Here is an 18,672-nt window from a genome sequence, read left to right as displayed (position 1 = left end):
GTTTTTCAAGTTGAAAATTAATTTAGGCTTTTAGGCGCTATTAGATGGTATATATGTTACATAAATATTACGTCACATATGCACTGTGGCGCCCCCAGTGTTCTTTCTGTACGTGGCGATACTCGACGTGGCAGGGAATGCACGTGTGAGTCGTGGTTGGTGGTGATGACGGGCAGAGGTGTTTTACCCGTCGACTTTTATATGTCCGATTTTATACTGTAAATAAACTTTGCAACAACTGTTTAACTGCAGGTCTATACCGAACTAAAAAGGCGCGTTACAAAATTGGCGAGCACGCCAGGACCTGTATCAGTTGTTGCAGGGAGAGGAATTTTTACACCTTTTTTAGACATTTTAATCCGTCAGGATGAACTTTTATTATCCCCCACCGCGTTTTGATAAAGGTGGCAACTTTTTACACTTTCTAGCAAGCTTTGAAAGTTTCTGCCAAAGCGTGGATGCAAACGACGCGGCAAAGCGCCACGCACTTTTGGCAAGCTTGCCAGAAGAGGTAATCTTTGATATAAAGCAAGCCAACGGCAGTGACCTGTACAGTGCTGATTATACGGACTTGAAGGCGCTTGCAACTAAAGTGACCGGCGGCACTGCTTTCAGAAACAAGGCGAAGCAAGACTTGCTGGTAAGAACGCAGACGTTCGATGAATCCGACAGAAGATTTGTTATGGAACTTTTTAGGCTGGGTCAAGCAGCATGTCCGGATAATGACGATTTGAGAGAAGAATTTTGTTACTTGGCACTAACCCGAGGTTTAAAAAATCGTCGTTTAGCTGACAAAATTATGAAAGAAAACCTCTGTAAAGAGAAACCATCTTTTTCAGCAGCCTGTAAAATTGTTTTAGATCAATCTGATTCTTTTCCAGAAGGTCCCAAGAATACAGGTGTATGTGCGGCTGTGTCCAATGAACAGTCTTCATCAAGCCAAACTGTGTTGCTGAAGCTGATTGGAGAATTGCGCCTTGAGCTTCAAGACCTCAAGCAACAGGTTGGTTTTATTGTCAGTAAGAACCGTACAAATAGCAAACCTGTATGCTTTCAATGTGGAAAGCCAGGTCATATTCGGGCAAATTGCCGAGAAAGACACTATACCGGTCAAGCCTCTTATTTCCAGAGACAGAGTACCGACGAGCCAATTTCTAATCAACCTAGGTTCTCACGAGACGTATACCGAATTGACACGTTATCACAAGAACTACGTCGCTATTCTGTGATTAGCCTAAATTCACACCCAGTGTATGCCCTAATTGACACTGGCGCTGCAGTGACTGTAATTTCGCGTTCCTTGTTTAATCGCTTGTCTGGTTGCACAATGTTATCTGGCCCAAGCATGTACACAATTGTGGGGGCCAATGGTAAACCGATCGACCTGGATGGGATCACAACTCTTCGGGTGAAAGTAGCGGGGGTTGAAGCAGCGTTTCGGGTGCTGGTATCTCCACAGTTGGCGGACTCCTGTATACTTGGTCTGGATTACTTGCAAGAACATCGCTGTATAGTAAATTACGAACACATGACCCTGACTGCGGGCGCTGGTACGCTTCCATTATTACCGAGACCAGGTTTGTCTCATGTGTGCGGTGTTAAAATAACAGAACCGTTAAAAATACCTCCATTCACTGAAGTTGAAGTTGAAATTACAGGTTCTGTTCAGTGGAAAGCGGAGCTTGCTCGCTGTGACGTGTACGCCGAAGGCAATCAAGACGTTGTGAACAAATACGAGGTTTGCCCCTCCAGCATGGTTACCTCGGTCGAAGGTGGTCACGTGCGAGTAAGGATTGCTAACTTTACCAATTCTGAGAAATTGTTGCCGCGTGGTGTAAATGTGACTAAGCTTTTTCCCATTTTCGGAGAGGGAGATTTGACTTATTGTAATGGCTTTACTATTTGTAGCTCGTCCAAAACCGAAAAACAGATGATGAATGTCCGTGACAACGATGTCTTAAAGCTGTTACAGGAATTACAAGTGGATAACCTTGGACTTAATGCGACTGAGCTAAAGAGATTATCTGAGGTAATATCGAAACGATTTTCTGCGTTTTCTTTGTCCGCAAATCATATTGGCCGAACGAATCGCGTTAGTCATAAGATTGACACTGGAACAGCAGCACCCATTAGGCAGCAGCCAAGGCGCATTTCAGAAACTCATAAACGTAAAGTAAATGATTTAATTGACGAAATGCAAGAGCGTGGTGTAATCAGTCACTCCGACTCTCCTTGGTCAAGTCCAATCGTTTTGGTAAAAAAGAAAGACGGAAGCACACGATTTTGTATTGATTATCGTGCTGTTAACAACTGCACTAGAAAATGTAGCTACCCTTTACCGCGTGTGGATGACAGCATAGACCAATTGTCGGGTTGTCAATATTTTTCCACTTTAGATTTGAACTCCGGATACTGGCAAATTGCTGTCGACGATCAAGATAAAGAAAAGACTGCTTTTACATGTCATCGTGGCTTATTCCAGTTCAACGTTATGCCATTTGGTTTGTCTAATGCACCTGCAACGTTTCAGCACCTTATGCGCATCGTCTTAAACGGTATCGAATGGAATGGGGCATTGGCTTATCTGGACGATATCATAATTTATGCTAAAACGTTCGATGGGCACTTATCCCGCCTTGACAATGTTTTAGGGCGTCTAGTTACAAGTGGACTGACTCTCAAACCTATTAAATGCCAAATCTTTAAACAGGAAGTAAAATTCTTGGGACATGTGGTTTCCAAAGATGGTGTAAAATGTGACCCTAATCACGTTAAGGCAGTGAAGGAATGGCCCCAGCCTCGGACGGTTAGAGAAGTCCGACAATTCTTAGGCCTAGCATCATAGTACCGAAAGTTCGTGAAGGACTTTGCTAAACTGGCATCTCCACTATACGAGTTAACCAAGCAAAATAACCGGAAGTTTGTTTGGTCTGAAGTATGTCAGGCTGCTTTTTGTAATCTCAAGTCCAAGTTGGTTTCCGACCCTATTTTGTGCTATCCGGATTATAACAAAAAGTTCATACTTGATACCGATGCCTCAAATTTAGCTGTTGGTTGTGTTTTATCGCAGATTGTAAACGGAAGCGAGCATCCGGTTGCATTTGGTGGAAGGTCTCTCACAAAGTGCGAGAAAAACTATTCCACGACAAGAAAAGAACTTCTAGCTGTGGTGTATGCTGTAAAGCAGTTTCAATGCTACCTCGACAAGCCTTTCTTATTGCGTACGGATCATGCTTCACTTCGGTGGCTTTGGCAGTCAAAGGAGACTTATGGTCAGTGTTCGCGTTGGTTCGAGATTTTATCATCATTTAATTTTGAATTGTTTCATCGGCCTGGGTCAAAGCATGCAAACGCTGACGCATTAAGTCGTCGAGAATATGAAACTGATAATGACAGAGAAATGGACGAGGTATTTCCCTTTAAAACTGCTAACGATGACGAAGCTGCCTTGTGCCAACAGCCTGTAGCCACTCTTGACCTCGGGGAGAATTTAGGTTGGAGTCGAGAATTTATTGTTTCTCAGCAAAAAGGTGACCAAACTCTAGGGAAACTTGTTGAGTGGTGTGAACAGGGGCACAGACCACCTTTTAAACGTGTAAAGCGGTTAAGCAGCGAAATTCGGCATTATTGGGGAATATTTGGTCAAATTGTATTACAAAATCACTGTTTATATCGCAGATGTGAAAAGGAGCCGCTCGGCAAATATACGCAACTGTTGGTGCCTGTGAGTTTGCGTAATGAGGTACTGTCCCTTCTGCACGATCACCAACATGGTGGTGGCCACATGGGAATGCAACGTACCTTAGGAAGGGTTTCAACTCGATTTTATTGGTCGAGAATGAACAAGTTTGTTGAAACTTACTGTTTATCATGTCCAACGTGTGACATTCGAAAGCTTCCAGCACGAAAACCCCGAGCCCCGTTAGTACCGTCCACTGAGAACGAGCCAATGCAAAGAATTGAAATCGACATTCTTGGAGGATTGCCAACCACACACAAAGGATACAGGTACATCCTTGTAGCGTGCGATATTTATACCAAGTATATGCAAGCGTGGCCCATGTTGACCATGACGGCAGAGGAAACCGCCCATATCCTCTACCACAGGTGGTTTACTGTCCATGGTGTCCCTAACCAAATTCATTCAGATCAGGGCGGAAATTTTGAAAGCCTTCTTTTCAAGGAATTAGTTAACATACTCGGGTGCAAAAAGACTCGAACAACTCCTTATATGCCTTCTAGTAACGGAGGGGTTGAACGCAATAATCGAACAATTATAGGCATGATAAATAATTATGTACAGAAAGATCCGAAAAGTTGGAATGAATCCTTGTCGTCCATATGTGCAACCTACAATGCCAGCAGACATGAAGAAACTGGCATTTCTCCCCATCACCTGTTGACCGGAAGGGAGTTACGCCTACCTGCTGACTTATTACAGGGTAACCCTTTAGTTTAACCCACAACTCGTAATGTTACAGATCTCCAGGAGAGAATGCGTCTTGTCCACGATGTTGTGAAACGGCGACTCGATCATCGAAGAAGACAGATGAAAGAACGGTATGACAAAAGAGCTCAAAATGTGACCTATGGTATCGGCGATGTGGTTCTGCTCCGCGATCAAGTCCTCAGAACAGATGAGAAGACTAAATTCCACATGCCGTACAAGGGCCCCTATACCGTTGTACGTGTCAATTCACCAGTGAACTACACGATAAGAGATCACCGAGGAAAAGAACAGGTTGTGCATTTCAATAGGCTAAAACCGAGTAGGGGCGATTTTAGTCCACACAACAGTTACGATCACGAGGATGTGGACGATGGCGAACAGATGGTCGAAAAACACAAGAATGTGCATAATTTTACGCCCCTAGGAGCGTACTTTGCACCACGTAAAAATACGCCACAGTGTGCAGAGCGCGTGCATACAAGACCACGGCGTAATGTTCGTCGGCCTACATTTTACCCCGCCGTTGAGGTTCAATAATTGTATGTGTTTACTTGTATGTGTTGTTGAAATATTTCACTAAATGCACCTTGTTTGTAGTCAAAAGTTGTGCACCTTGTTAGCAGTAAATGTACCTTGTTTGTAGTCAAAAGCAAACTAAATTAATGTCTTGTTTGCATAAATTAAATTTATGTCTTGTTTTTGTTTGACGGTTTTCTTGTGCTTTGTCCTTTTTTTGTGTTACGACATGGTGTTTCAATTTTTCCACATCAATGCTTTCTTCTTTGTTCACTACGTCATATGTTTTTGTAATTGTTTTCACATTGTAGTTGTTTTCATTAAGTTATAATTGTTCTATACATGCACTTACCACCTTGTTTGTTTATTTATTCTGTGTCAATTCATCGTTTATTCCATGTCAATTTATTATTTCATGTGTGTTAAGTTCAATCTCTTTTTATAAGATTGTGTTTACAAATGTAAAACAGTGGCCTAATGTAGTTGTATTTCCGAACTTCGCCTCTGTACGTGTTTGTACTATCGAATGTGGACATTATATTGTTTGTGGAGGGGGGAGTGTGTTACATAAATATTACGTCACATATGATCTGTGGCGCCCCCAGTGTTCTTTCTGTACGTGGCGATACTCGACGTGGCAGGGAATGCACGTGTGAGTCGTGGTTGGTGGTGATGACGGGCAGAGGTGTTTTACCTGTCGACTTTTATATGTCCGATTTTATACTGTAAATAAACTTTGCAACAACTGTTTAACTGCAGGTCTATACCGAACTAAAAAGGCGCGTTACATATATATATATAATATAAGTATTTCTTTACATCAGTAATTTTGAAACACAAGCAAGCAGGTAAAATAAATATGCGTCCGTCATAGCGAAGAGGTTGTGCACCCCTGGGCTGTGCCCATCAAGGGGCCGCGTAGAAATTTCTGTTTGAAAATGGGGTCGCAGAGCAAGAAAGTTTAAGTAGCCCTGCTTTAGACCATAGTATTCCTCGTTCACTTATTTTAGGCACGCAAACGTGCACTTCAGTAACGAAATAGACAGCACTTATTACAAACCAACGTACAAACCGTTGCATTCGGTTTCACGCCTTGCTTCGTTCAGTCACGGTTTTCGAACCTGAAACCACCTCTTTTCGTACCAGGTTTGCCCGAGTGCCCCAGTGTGAACGCAGCCTAAGTTCACGGTTAGGTTTCGGACTCCTGAATTTGAGCACTCGCGCAGATTGAAAAAAATAGTAAACAGAAATCGGTTTTTAAAAGCAGCAGACAGTAGCAATGCTTTCGCACGTTCAAGATCACTTTACCGAAGTTCAAAGTTAGGTGCAATAGTTTCCAACCAGCGATTAGAATGATTGTTTATTTATTTCAACCAAATTGTTTTGATATTTTTTAAGAGGGGGGCGATTAAGCGTAGTGTACAAAAGAAAATAGTCACTAACCAACAATCACTCCAAAAATGAAGCAGTGCGATAAAAATGTTTATTTTAATAAAGAAGAAAACAGAAATCGTTTTGTTTGTCCAGCCACAATACTATGTCTTTAACTGAGTTGTTGCTCTATATCTAATTAAACATCTTAAAATTCAAATTAAGACTAAATACGGTTATAACCCTTTGCGTTTTGGTTCCCAATGCCTAGCACGTTCCCTGCTTATTGAGTTACACCAGACATTTAAGCCAGCATTGAAATACAATGCAGTTCGTTGTGCACAATGTCTTTGGTTGCAAAACTTGCATATACCCTAAAAACAAAAATCTGTTTTCTAAGGCGTTGTGTTTGTAAACAAGTTTTCTTTACAACATGGCGGAAACAACAACTTCCGGTGACAACGTCATCGCAATACGTCGCCAGTGCTTTACACAAAAAAACTTTGACGAGCATTACAACCTACCCAAGGCAGAAGATCCCAAAATTAAACCGAAGAAAATCGTCGCCGATATTGGCAACTACGTCAGACGCAAAGCCAGTGAACCGTGTCGATCGCTGACGTCATTCCTATTTAGCGTGGTTCCGATTCTATCCTGGCTGCCCAAGTACCGTCTTAAAGAATGGATTTTTTCGGATGTTGTAAGCGGGATTACAGTAGGAATGATGCAAATACCACAAGGTAAGATATTGCTGCTCCAAATTGGAATCATTACTCCACTAGAAATGCTGGTGATGCTTCCAACCCTACCGATTTTCAGCCCATCCCATCCATGCCTGATCACACAAACTTGCCGAAAAGACACAATTATTGCTACACTATCTGTATATTATAACCTCCAATTGGTTGTTTTATTGGTTTTCACGATGTCTGTACCTATCAACATTAAAAACTGCACCTGGTTCGTTTTTAAACGTATTCAATTATGTTTGCAGGTATGGCGTATGCACTGCTTGCTGGCCAACATCCAATTTATGGTCTTTACAACGCTTTCTTTCCGGTCATTCTTTACACCATACTCGGCACGTCCAGGCATATTTCAATGGGTATGTTTCAATAACTCGTTATAAGATATCTTCACACAAAACATTGCAAAAAGGACAATGTTGAAAATGACAAAAAGCGACCATTCATTAAATATATTCTCGGAGTTGTATTTGCACAGTTGTATTTGTAAACTGAAAACGGTACATGGTCAACGTCGCCTAGTTCGGGCTTGATGCGTACATGACTTTGCTCTCGGCCCATTTTTATCGTAATTTTACATTAGTTAACTTGACGTTTGGGATTACTTTTTTTAACATGACGGGCTTGGGCCAAACTACTTGTTCCCCTTGCAATTTCTGACCCGCTTACATGCAACTCTGGTGCAGACAAGTGTACTTTGCACTTATAGGATCAACCGCCATTACTAGTCTAATGGTGGGATCAGCTGTAATGTCGGCTATTCCTGATCCTGAGTTGGTCAACGGGACCATTCTTGGATACCCAAGCGAAGCGGAGGCCAAACAAGCTATCGATGATGAGAGAATTATGTACGGAGCTAGCATGACCTTCGCTACCGGTGCTTTTCTGGTAAGTGTTGGCACAAGTTAACACTTCATGTCTTTGGTGCGAGTTTCTAAACGAGTTTTTTGCCACGATAGACTTGAAAAAAAGCTAAAAACATTGAATATTCTACATCTTGCTTTATGTTTTAGAAAGTCGTAAAATTAAACAATTACTTTCAAGCACAAAGGTTTTCGAAACTTTACTTATAGGTCATTCAAATGTAAAGAACGCAACAAAAATATCTATATTTTTCAGCTTGCTCTTAGTCTGGTAAATCTCGGATCAGTGGTGACCTATTTATCCGACCCGATGATCAGTGGATTTACTTGTGGTGCAGGTTTGCACGTTCTCATTTCCCAACTCAAAGGGTTATTCGGGGTCAAAGTGGGAAGCTACTCCGGTCCAGGAAAGGTCATTTGGGTACGAAGCATGCCACACACGTTGCAAAATTCGCAATTTCCTATTTAAAAATTAACTAACAAATATTGTTTGAGACCATATGCAACTGGTATTTTTTTGTCTGTTTTCGTTTGCTTGCACTTTTGAGTCAGTCAAATGGTAACATACCGATTCGTCAGGTTTTTAGAGACCTAATAGTTGCTTTGACAACGCTTGATGAAGTCGGTCGTACTCGTACAGCTGCCACTGTTGTTATATCTGTGATTTGCATCGTGTTTCTGCTGCTAGTAAAGGAGTTCAACGAACGGTATAAAAGCAAATTGCCCCTTGGAATTCCTATTCCTGGTGAAAGCATTGTGGTGAGAACAAATAAATGTGATAAATTTTACAATAATAATTTCAAATTAAGATTTAGTGTTTTAAATGTGCGCACGACTTTGTCAATCTTATTATACGTCTTGCAGGTGATTGTTGGAACTGGAATTTCGTATGCCGTGAATTTGAACGCTCTTTTTTATGTCAAAATCGTGGGCAACATACCAAGCGGGTAAGCTGCTTTTCTCATGTCCAACAAATATCTCTGCTGCTTAGTCTTAGCTTAATTCGTGTAATACAAAACGCTCTGCCATTTGATTTGCGCACAAATTTGACTTTTCCTAACCGCCTGTGGCTCCAAAAGAATTGTAAGTCGGTTCGGTTCCGCCCAAGGTTTGAATAACCCGACTTAACTCGGGAATTTTGTCAACTTTTCGGCCGAATTTTTCAGGATTTTTTCAGAAGTTCAGGATTTGGGCCGGGTTGACTTTCACCCTTGGTTGCGGACAGAGGCTGTAAGAAAAACAAAAAATAACTGGGAGCGAAATAAGTTCAATGTTTGCACAACATGACCTAATCATTAACAGCGCTCATACACAACCTTTTAATTCGATGTACACTATGTTAAAATGATTGTTCTAAATTCGTTCTCGAAACACATTGTTTTTCAGTCTGCCTGTTCCATCAGAGCAAGCCATCAGCAAATTACCAACAGTTTTTGGTGAAGCGATTCCAGTGGCAATAGTCGGTTACGCTGTTTCCGTCTCAATAGCTAAAGTTTTCGCTTACAATTTCGGCTATACCATAAGGCCCAACCAAGTATGTAAACATATATCAGCCGTTTCTTTAGATTTGTATTTAAAAATCTACATTTAAAAGGCTTGTTATCACTTAAACAAATCAAGCCTTGTACGGTTGTATAGTTACTATAATACATTTTGTAGGAACTTGTTGCTTTCGGTGCAAGCAATTTGGTTGTTTCATTCTTCTACTGCATTCCCGCTTTTCCAGCAATGTCAAGAAGCTGCGTTCAGGTGAAGATAACTTAGGCCTTCTTCCATTCACATCGTTTTAAATATCTATATGTTACGCCATTTTTTCGGTTCTGCTGCACTAACTGTCAGTACCCAAAATTAAACTTGTATTTTAAAAGATAAAATAGTAAAACGATAAAAGCAGCGCGGATACACAATCGCGACAGAACCACCGCTCATCACCAACTCCAACTCCAAACTGCGGGCTTCTCAGCCGCGTGAGGCCACGTCCCCTCGACAATTCGTTACAGCGAACACGACATAGAAATATGCTATGACGTCATAAATAGGTGACAAAATAAAAACGTAACACACTTCCCCCGCTACATGTTGTTGTGCCACCTGGTACAACGCTAAGCAACAAACAGTATAATGCATGAAGGTAAACCAATGACACTGATAACAAGAAATTTTGTGTCCGAATGAACTGACATAAACGTTTGATACAGGTGTAAACATAAAGTGAAAAATAGTGAAAGCAACTTAAGTGCAAAGTAAACAAACAAAGAAAGAGTGATAAACAATGAACAATATGTATAAAATTCGAATTACTTAACGACATGAAACAAAACTAGCGTGAGAGAAACAAAACAAATGTGCAACAAAACAAACAACTTTTTTTTTTGTGTGTGTGAACTTTATATGTTTGGCGACATAAGGACAATGATTTAGCTACAGTGACAATGTAAAGTCAAACACATCGATGGAAACACATCAGAATGTAATCTGTAACAAATATAACATTGGACAGAACAAGTGAAAATACAACGTTCCCGTTAAAACTACGTGATAACACGACGGTTTTGTGAAGCACACAACAAAACATTCACCATGTTTCATTACGTATGTGTCAAGTAGAGCCGCACACATGTATGGCGCTCAATCAATACACGAAATGAATAATTCGTTCTTTGACTGCGTTATCTATTCGGTGCTGGGTAAAATCGTGGCTGTCGTGTCTGACGACGTGGTCGTTCGTTAACGGTCGGTTGCGACCTATTCCGCCTGCAGTGAGGTAAAACAAAATATGCGCCAGGTAACAAAGTTGGGACGTCTTCAGGGTCAGTTCTAGTAGGTTCAGCAATATCTCCTTCCTCATCAGTCGCTGCAGTGGGAATAGGTGCGTTCGCATGACTCTTCTTAAGTCGGTTAAAGTTTACCATCTGTTGTTTAGATTCTCCTTCTCTGCCAATCAGGTAATTTACGGGGGGCAATACCTTCAGGACCTGATAAGGTCCCTTATCTGGCATATGAAACTTCTTCTTTTCATCTGGCCCCAATACAGTGTCTCTAAGCATAACATGATCACCTACACAGTAGGTGGAAGTTGTCGAGTTGCGATCGTAACGCTTTTTCATTCGTTCACGAACGTTGCGGAGACGTTCACCTGCTACCTCCCGCACCAGCCGTAATCGATCCTGAAGCTCTGCTACGTTGGCTGTGGTTGGAGAGCTTGCTGGCCCATCAAGAAGTAAATCGGCGGGCAGTCTGAGTTCTCGACCATACAACAGCAAGTGTGGAGTCATTCCTGTGGATTCATGAACACTTGCATTATACGTGGCTGCGATTGAAGATAGGGCCTTGTCCCAACGTCGCGGGTCTCGTTGTGTATAGTTTTTAAGCATACTAATAATAGTTCTGTTATTTCGCTCAACCCCGCCATTGCTGCGGGGCAATACGGGGATGTTCGCGATTTGGTACATCCCAACAGTTCTACAAGTTCTGCGAAAACCTTACTTTCGAAATTTCCACCTTGGTCAGAATGGATACGTTCGGGTACACCATGTACCGTAAACCAACTGGGAGCGCATTTGGCCAAGCTTGCATGTATTTGCTAAATACATCGCATGCCACTAAAACATATCTATATCCAGTAACTGAAGTTGGTAACCCACCAAGAATGTCAATTTCTATCCGTTGCATTGGTCCATCTTCAGTTGACGGAACCAACGGAGCTGTTGCTTTGGGGTTGGATAGTTTTCGAACGTTGCAAAGTGGACAGCGAAGGCAGTAGTCCTCTACATCCGACTTCCAGCCTGCCCAGTAAAACCGTTGTTTAATGCGCTCGGTCGTTCTCTTTAAACCAAGGTGCCCACCACCGAGTTTTTCGCCGTGCATTTGATGTAAAACCCGCGTTCGCAACATTTTAGGTACTACCAGCAACAATTTATGACGGGAAAACATGTCATCAACCTTGCGATATACGGCGTTATTCTGGCAAACTAGATCCCCATATATCGACCAGTAATGCCTCATATTCCGGGACAGACGTTTTACTTTCTTAAATGGTGGTCGTACACCTTTGTTTATCCAATCAGCAATTACATTTAGTTCCTGGTCATTTTGCATAACAGTGGTCACCTCTTTATTCGACAATCCTAGTTCCTCTTTTAATTCGATGTCACATAACAATTCTGACCCCTGGTTTGACACGTAATTGGTGACAACAAAAGGAAAATCACCTGGTACGGGCTCTTCATCTTGCATTGTTGATGGAATTCTGCTCATTGCGTCAGCGTTTCCATGCTTCTTACCAGGTCGGTGAACAAGTTTGAAGTTGAAAGAAGCAAGTAGTTCAAACCATCTAGCGCACTGTCCGTACGTTTCTTTCGACTTCCACAGCCACCTTAAAGAGGCGTGATCTGTGCGTAGAAGGAACTGATTGCATGTGAGGTTACATCGGAAATGTTTTAATGCAAATACGACAGCCAATAATTCCTTTCGTGTAGTAGAATAATTACGTTCACACTTAGTCAATGTACGACTAGCATAAGCTATTGGATGTTCCTCTCCATCAACACACTGCGTCAAAACACAACCCACTGCCGTATTTGATCCATCTGTATCTAAAACAAATGGTAACGACATATCGGGGTATCGTAGTACTGGGGGTTCTGACAAAGCTGTTTTCAACATCGTGAAAGCCACTTCGCACTCTTCAGACCATGGAAAGGGGCATTTATCTTTTTGCGTAAGAGCGTATAGCGGATATGCAATTACTGAATAGTTCATTACAAACCTTCGATAGTACGAGGCCCATCCAAGAAACTGACGCACTTCCCGGACACAAGACGGTCTTGGCCACTCCTGAACTGTTTTAATCTTTGCCGGATCACACGCCACTCCCGCACCTGACACGACGTGACCAAGAAACTGCACTTCTTTCCGCATTATGTTACACTTGGATGGTTTAAGTTTCAGACCGGCTGTTTCTAAAAAAAAAAAAAAAAAAATCGGGTTCTCCCATCTTTTTTCTTTACCAAGACTATCGGACTTGCCCACGGAGAATTTGATTCTGATATTATTCCCTGCACGTGCATATCGTTCACAAGCTTGTCAATCGTCTGTTTTTGGGATTCAGAAACGCGCCTAGGATGTTGACGGATAGGAGTCGAATCTCCAGTATCTATATTATGGGAAGTTAGTTTGGTCTTACCAAGAGAATCCGACCCAACTGCAAATGCGGCACGGCGTTTTGCAATTACTTGTTCGAGCGCGTCCTTTTCTTGTTTTTGCAATGGCATCTGAGAAACACGAAGTTCATTTAGTAGATCTCGATGTCCTTTATTCCCCAAAAACTGATTGCTTTCAGTTGTGACAGAACACAAAGTATAAGCGTTTTTGTAAACACAGTTATTCAAACCAGAAACAGAAACAACATCCGCCACATGTACACCAGCGGGAAGATGCTTATCGACGTCTTGCGAATTAACCATACGCACTTGGACAATGTTACCTCTTGTGTTGATCACGTACTCGGCGACTGCTACATCATACTTTAAACACGCTTCAAGGTTTCTCTCGATCACCACTGTCGAATCGGGAAGCGTCACGTCAGAATGAAAGGAGCATGGAACTGATACTTCGGTTTTTGGGCGAAAAAAAAATTCAATTGGTTCTAAAAGTTTTACACTGTGACTATGTAAAATCCCTGGTTTAGATAACAAGGGCACTGTCCCACCATTTCCGGACAGCGTCATCAACTTGGAGTTTACTACACAATTTTGGTTTTGTAGAAAATCTATGCCCAAAATACACTCCTCGGCGATATCCGACGACACATAAACAGAGGCAGTTGTTCTAATACCAGCGACTCTGAAACAAACATCTATGAGTCCTGCCATTCGTATTTGACTACCATTGGCACCAACAAAGCGTAAATTACTTTGACACGACTTTATCTTTACGTTTGTAAGTCTCTTACAAACAGCACTTGAAACCACACTGACAGTGGCCCCGGTATCAACCAATGCCAACACAGATATACTTGTACAGCACACTCTCGTTGGTGTTAATTCTATGCGTTATTGTATCCTGGTTTACCTCGGACTCCTGATAGGGGAACGGCGTCGGTTGTTGGGCACTTGTTTGCCATTTCCGGTCCTGTGTACGTAATCTTCTTTGCCTGCAGTTTCTCGCAAAATGACCCTCTCCATCACAATTATAGCACCGACGAGAGGAAAATCTCTTGCTCTCATTTCGCACCTCGATTAGTTCAAATCGCAGTTGTTTGATTTCCTCAGCCAAGCGTTTTAACTGATCGGTGACTGGGTCAACTTCAGGCTTCAACAGGGCAACATCGATGTCCCGCAACTTATCGCTTTTACCAGTAAAATCGTCCGCGTTGATTGCTCGACGCGACGCTTCTCTGAAGCTTGGTTCTTCCTTCGAACAATTCTCGCGCAGTAAAGTACCCGCAAGCCGTTTGTCCCTGAGGCCGCTTAGCAAAGAAGTGTACAGCATTGCATTCCTTAGTTGGTTGTCCTCTGGAAATACTTGGTTTCCAAGCGCCGCAAGTGCTGACACGAAATCTTTGTTAGTTTCATTCACAGTTTGAGTGCGCCTTGCCAATATTAGTCTGGCGTTACTTTGTGTAAAATTACATAAGGCAACAGCGGTGGCTCTTTTCTTCAACTCATCATAAGCGACATCATATAAGTTTTCGTTTTCAGTCTCTAAAATGTCAAACTTGAGAGCAGGCGGCAATGCCAACAAAAATGCATGCCGTTTTGCCGCTTCGCTAGCCTCCACGCTTTTACAAAATGATTCAAAGTTGTCGATAAAAGTTCTAATATCGCTTCCTGTCTCGAACTTCGGAGAATGTGAAAAGAAATTCATTCTTCTGGCAACAGCAGTCCTGGCGTGCTCGCCAAATTTTCTGTTACGCCTTTTTTCGGTTCTGCTGCACTAACGGGCTGTCAGTACCCAAAATTAAACTTGTATTTTAAAAGATAAAAGAGTAAAACGATAAAAGCAGCGCGGATACACAATCGCGACAGAACCACCGCTCATCACCAACTCCAACTCCAAACTGCGGGCTTCTCAGCCGCGTGAGGCCACGTCCCCTCGACAATTCGTTACAGCGAACACGACATAGAAATATGCTATGACGTCATAAATAGGTGACAAAATAAAAACGTAACACATACACCCACTTAACATCACCTTGTGCATTTTTTGAAAACAATACAGGCTTTGGACATACGGGTTCTTAGGTTATGTCGCAAAAACAAGTGTTTAAAGCTTGAACTAATTTTTGTGATGAACTTGTGGGTTTACCTCAATCAAATATTTATCTTTCAGGTCGACAGCGGTGGCAAGACCCAGATTGTCGGCTTTATTGCAGCTTTCTTGATGTTGCTTGTACTGCTGTGGATTGGGCCCTTGTTTGAGTCGATCCCAAGGGTGAGTAGTAAAACATTTTTGACTCAACAGAAAAAAAGTTATAAAATGGCGTCACTTACTCGTTTGGAAGTTTTGTTAAGAATTTGTACAAACTATAAAGTACGGTATGAAGTTTATATTTGATTGTGCTATTGTTTTTTGAAGTTATATTTGTATAATATCAGTGTTCAACTCATTGGTGACATTTTTTGCGTTCCCTTATAGAAGCGGGAACGCAGAAATCATTTTGTTGAAACAACCACTTATTTCAGGCCTGCCTTGCTGCTATTATCGCTGTAGCGATTAAAGGGATGTTGAGAAAAGTTCGTGACTTCAAGCCCTTCTGGGACACGAGCAAATTGGACGGTGCAGTTTGGCTCATCGCCTGCCTAGGAACCATTTTTCTTGACGTGGTAAGTGAGTGCCACAAAACAAAATGAGTGCCACAGGCAGTGTTTTCAATTATGTGTGATAATCACAAAAGAAACGTCTCAGCCTCTTTTCCTATAGGAAAATAGGAAATTTCCTATAGGAAATATTTTTAAATAGCCAATTAAAAAAATGTTTTCAATTGTAATACCGGCAAAAACAATCTTGTTTAAAGAAATGTGTTTAAACTGGTTTATTATCCTTGTCATTTTCTATCCTGACGACTTACACTTCTTATGTTAATAACTAATAATGCCATTTCTAACGGCGAATAGTCGTCCAGGACGATTCTATACGAGCCAGATATGTTATGAAAATAGTGTTGTTGTTTCGACAGGTATACGGATTGGTCGCAGGAGTGGCATTTTCCATGCTGTGCGTTGTCTTGAGGACTCAATTTGTTCAAGCTCAAATTCTGTCACAAGTCGGCGACACTGAAATATATCGAAAACTGGACAAGGTGACTTGATTAGCATAAACTTTGCAAAAATTATAATAAGTTCTGAAAATAGCTTTGTGCCATAAAAGTTTAAAACTTTTTAATAACTGTTGCGGAAAGTAAATGTTTTTTTTTTAAGGTCGGCAGCAAGAATAAGTTACTGATGGACTGCGCAGTGGTATCGTTCGGAGGTCCACTACATTATGTCAACAAAGATCGTCTTAGATCCAAACTGATCGAAGTTTGTGGCAAAAATCCATCGGTTGAAAAGGCAAGAAGAAAAAAGGAACAGAAAAAACAAGACGAAGTAGAGGTTAGTAGATGTAAAATTGTTTCGGGTTGATTGGTAAGGAAATCTCTTTTGCCACCGACTCAGGGGTTTTACATTCCAAACAAAAGCAAAACTTAGTTTAACTTATAGAAAAGAATTATCATTCAGGCAATATACGTCAATGGTAGCAAGGTGTTATCTCTTACCCCTTCGAGTTCCCCTATCGGTCAAATTAACCGCATCTAATAAAGAACTAAAAAACTAGGCAATAATTCAATTTAAATACACAACTGTTCAGCCTGTTTTATGGTTAGGCCAAAACATCTAAGGATGAAAAGAGTGACAAGGCAACCGAGAGGAAATTAAGTCAAGGTAATCGTTGCGACGAAGGTACGGCGATTTATCAACCGGCTAAATTAAGCTTGCAGCTTTACCTTAAAAAACATAAACCGCTAAAGATATGTTTAGTTCAAAAATTGAACCTGGTAACGCTTGTAAATTTTACGGTGCATTTTCTGTTAATCCTTATCTGCTGCACATTGCTAATACAAAATTTTTAAATTACATGCGTAAAATTGATATATGGCAAACAAAGTGTTTTACTTTCTTGCCGTCATTTTTTGCATTTGTTTACAACGATATGTTTGCTTGTTTATAATGTTACAAAAAGTATTATTATTTTAGACCTGTGTAAACAAAACCACACAAGTGTTTCAAGACTTAGACCTAGTAACTTCTAAACTCAATTCCATTTCTGAAGAAATAATGCTACACTTGAACCTTTCAGTTAGCGGTAATAATTCATAACTCGGGTGTTACTAGCGCTTAAGATTTATTCACATCAAAGCAAGTTGTCATTTGACGTTGCAGAAATTACCACCGACGACGGAGTACAAACCACACACGTGACTTCTGTGAGCGTTTTCACGCATGACATCAAGTGTGTTGTTATTGATTGTACGCTGATGAGCTTTGTCGACTCGGTGGGCCTCAAGACACTTAAGAAGGTACATGTCGAAGTCCTTTAATTACTGGTATTAACTTCATCTCTGTTTTTTTCCGAGCTTTAGTTGAAATAAAATTGAAAACAACAAATCTTTGGGTCAGTTTGCCAAAAAAAAAAAAAATATTGTTTCAACACCCCCTAGTTCACATTTGCAAAAAAATGATTTTTCTGTTGCTGAATTAAGTTTTGTGCTTAGGCACAGACAATGACAAGTATAGGCTAGATTGGGCCAAAACTCCAAAGAAACTCTATGCAATGTAAGCTGCGGTATAGAATGAAAAAAAAACAATATAAAAAGTATTTTAACTGAAGTTTACGAGCCGCTACAATACACCCTTTTCCGCAGATGTTTGATGAATTCGGAGATATAGATATTCAGCTTTATCTGTCCAATGTGTGCGGTAGGTATAGTACAAAAATCAATCACATTTTAGTTTGTGCAAAACTAATAGTTAAAATTATCAATGTTTCGTTATTGTATGATATAAGTCAGCTTCAGTTAACTTAATTTAATCTAGCTCTTTTTAGATGAAGTGATGAATGTCTTGCAAAAAGGGGGCTTTGTCACAAAATTTTCTGACGATGTTATATTTATGACGTCACACGACGCAGTTACTTGCTGGAATCGCAAAACAATTTTAGATTCCCAGCTAGAAGATTAGACTAATTATTTTTGGACCAAACCAAGGCTAAACAACTTGGATGTCTTTGGATACAACATTTGGTTTCGGTCTGAGCTTTTTTCAAGTATGTTTGGTGCATTACTAACATTAACTGCTTCATCGTAACTGTATTGACCTATTTCTGTCGCTGCAATTTTTGTGTAAATAAACGGTGCTATAACCCTGCGAATAAAATAAATTTAATGTACCCTAGTGTTCTTTATTATCGGGGAAGGTAGCCTATAGGCTACAGGTTACCGAGACTCGGATATTGGATTATTTTAATGCGGGCTTTACGTACCTTACTAAGCTTGATCAAATTTAAGCCCAAATGTAAAACTACGCAAATATTTGTTGTTAATATGGTGACCGTTTAACATTTTGAACAACAACAAACAACCTTTCATAAGCTTTTTGGATGCCCGGACTGGCAGTTAGTGAGACTTTGGTGCCCTATGTACAATAATGACTCGTTAAGAGAGGGTACGTGACGAACAAGGGATCCT

The 18,672-nt window shown here is 41.0% G+C and overlaps 4 protein-coding genes across 14 annotated transcripts; 2 read left to right on the top strand and 2 right to left on the bottom strand.

Annotated features, from left to right (window-relative positions):
- Positions 1 to 338: 338 nt before the first annotated feature.
- On the top strand, positions 339 to 5,732 carry LOC145208900 (uncharacterized). 8 transcript variants are annotated; one of them, XR_013854959.1, is made up of 6 exons: positions 339 to 1,003; positions 1,130 to 1,577; positions 1,647 to 2,029; positions 3,071 to 3,272; positions 3,679 to 4,008; positions 4,304 to 4,547. XR_013854959.1 is itself a non-coding variant. In XM_080079146.1 (5 exons), exons 1-5 carry the CDS (start codon positions 368 to 370, stop codon positions 4,985 to 4,987), a joined length of 2,175 nt encoding a protein of 724 aa, XP_079935272.1. In that variant the 5' UTR covers positions 339 to 367; the 3' UTR covers positions 4,988 to 5,732. The 8 variants fall into 8 exon arrangements, 6 of the variants coding, with proteins under 6 accessions (XP_079935272.1, XP_079935275.1, XP_079935274.1 ...); XR_013854960.1 differs by having other exon boundaries at positions 4,482 to 4,542; XM_080079146.1 differs by lacking the exon at positions 3,679 to 4,008 and having other exon boundaries at positions 4,482 to 5,732.
- Positions 5,733 to 6,770: 1,038 nt separating this feature from the next.
- LOC145235422 (prestin-like) lies at positions 6,771 to 18,344 on the top strand. The gene is made up of 16 exons (XM_080099588.1): positions 6,771 to 7,077; positions 7,332 to 7,442; positions 7,793 to 7,971; positions 8,203 to 8,367; positions 8,526 to 8,705; positions 8,811 to 8,893; positions 9,333 to 9,480; positions 9,606 to 9,695; positions 15,279 to 15,380; positions 15,632 to 15,772; positions 16,126 to 16,248; positions 16,367 to 16,540; positions 16,813 to 16,888; positions 17,369 to 17,505; positions 17,851 to 17,905; positions 18,033 to 18,344. The coding sequence occupies exons 1-16, from the start codon at positions 6,771 to 6,773 to the stop codon at positions 18,164 to 18,166; spliced, it is 2,205 nt and encodes a 734-aa protein (XP_079955714.1). The 3' UTR covers positions 18,167 to 18,344.
- LOC145233157 (uncharacterized) lies at positions 9,786 to 12,490 on the bottom strand. The gene is made up of 3 exons (XM_080097829.1): positions 12,158 to 12,490; positions 11,591 to 11,731; positions 9,786 to 11,223 (listed from the first exon to the last, which is right to left on the bottom strand). The coding sequence occupies exons 1-3, from the start codon at positions 12,201 to 12,203 to the stop codon at positions 10,616 to 10,618; spliced, it is 795 nt and encodes a 264-aa protein (XP_079953955.1). The 5' UTR covers positions 12,204 to 12,490; the 3' UTR covers positions 9,786 to 10,615.
- Positions 12,272 to 14,245, bottom strand: LOC145233133 (uncharacterized). 4 transcript variants are annotated; one of them, XM_080097813.1, is made up of 5 exons: positions 14,019 to 14,245; positions 13,657 to 13,790; positions 13,132 to 13,593; positions 12,715 to 12,907; positions 12,272 to 12,337 (listed from the first exon to the last, which is right to left on the bottom strand). In XM_080097813.1, the coding sequence occupies exons 1-5, from the start codon at positions 14,171 to 14,173 to the stop codon at positions 12,280 to 12,282; spliced, it is 1,002 nt and encodes a 333-aa protein (XP_079953939.1). In that variant the 5' UTR covers positions 14,174 to 14,245; the 3' UTR covers positions 12,272 to 12,279. The 4 variants fall into 4 exon arrangements, with proteins under 4 accessions (XP_079953939.1, XP_079953921.1, XP_079953929.1 ...); XM_080097795.1 differs by having other exon boundaries at positions 13,132 to 13,790; XM_080097803.1 differs by lacking the exon at positions 12,272 to 12,337 and adding an exon at positions 12,479 to 12,541 and having other exon boundaries at positions 13,132 to 13,790.
- Positions 18,345 to 18,672: the final 328 nt, after the last annotated feature.

The sequence above is a fragment of the Phallusia mammillata genome, chromosome 1 (genome assembly GCF_965637545.1).
Source record: "Phallusia mammillata chromosome 1, kaPhaMamm4.hap1.1, whole genome shotgun sequence".
In the NCBI taxonomy this organism is placed as follows: domain Eukaryota; kingdom Metazoa; phylum Chordata; class Ascidiacea; order Phlebobranchia; family Ascidiidae; genus Phallusia; species Phallusia mammillata.
Note: the sequence above shows the minus strand (reverse complement) of the source record. Positions and strands in the feature narration are given on the sequence as shown.

Excerpts from the sequence above, each read along its gene's own strand:
- LOC145235422 (XM_080099588.1), top strand. The coding sequence starts at position 6,771 with ATGGCGGAAACAACAACTTCCGGTGACAACGTCATCGCAATACGTCGC. Across the intron at positions 9,481-9,605 it reads ATACCATAAGGCCCAACCAA|GAACTTGTTGCTTTCGGTGC; the intron begins GTATGTAAACAT and ends TACATTTTGTAG. Across the intron at positions 15,381-15,631 it reads TGTTTGAGTCGATCCCAAGG|GCCTGCCTTGCTGCTATTAT; the intron begins GTGAGTAGTAAA and ends CACTTATTTCAG.
- LOC145208900 (XM_080079144.1), top strand. The coding sequence starts at position 368 with ATGAACTTTTATTATCCCCCACCGCGTTTTGATAAAGGTGGCAACTTT. Across the intron at positions 1,004-1,129 it reads TTCAAGACCTCAAGCAACAG|AGACAGAGTACCGACGAGCC; the intron begins GTTGGTTTTATT and ends TCTTATTTCCAG. Across the intron at positions 1,578-1,646 it reads TCCATTATTACCGAGACCAG|TTGAAATTACAGGTTCTGTT; the intron begins GTTTGTCTCATG and ends CTGAAGTTGAAG.
- LOC145233133 (XM_080097795.1), bottom strand. The coding sequence starts at position 14,173 with ATGAGAGCAAGAGATTTTCCTCTCGTCGGTGCTATAATTGTGATGGAG. Across the intron at positions 12,908-13,131 it reads AGTTGGGTCGGATTCTCTTG|AAACAGCCGGTCTGAAACTT; the intron begins GTAAGACCAAAC and ends TTTTTTTTTTAG. Across the intron at positions 12,338-12,714 it reads TGGGCCTCGTACTATCGAAG|ATCACGCCTCTTTAAGGTGG; the intron begins GTTTGTAATGAA and ends TTCTACGCACAG.
- LOC145233157 (XM_080097829.1), bottom strand. The coding sequence starts at position 12,203 with ATGAGCAGAATTCCATCAACAATGCAAGATGAAGAGCCCGTACCAG. Across the intron at positions 11,732-12,157 it reads AGATGAAGAGCCCGTACCAG|GCTGGAAGTCGGATGTAGAG; the intron begins GTGATTTTCCTT and ends TTTACTGGGCAG. Across the intron at positions 11,224-11,590 it reads GATAGAAATTGACATTCTTG|GAATGACTCCACACTTGCTG; the intron begins GTGGGTTACCAA and ends ATGAATCCACAG.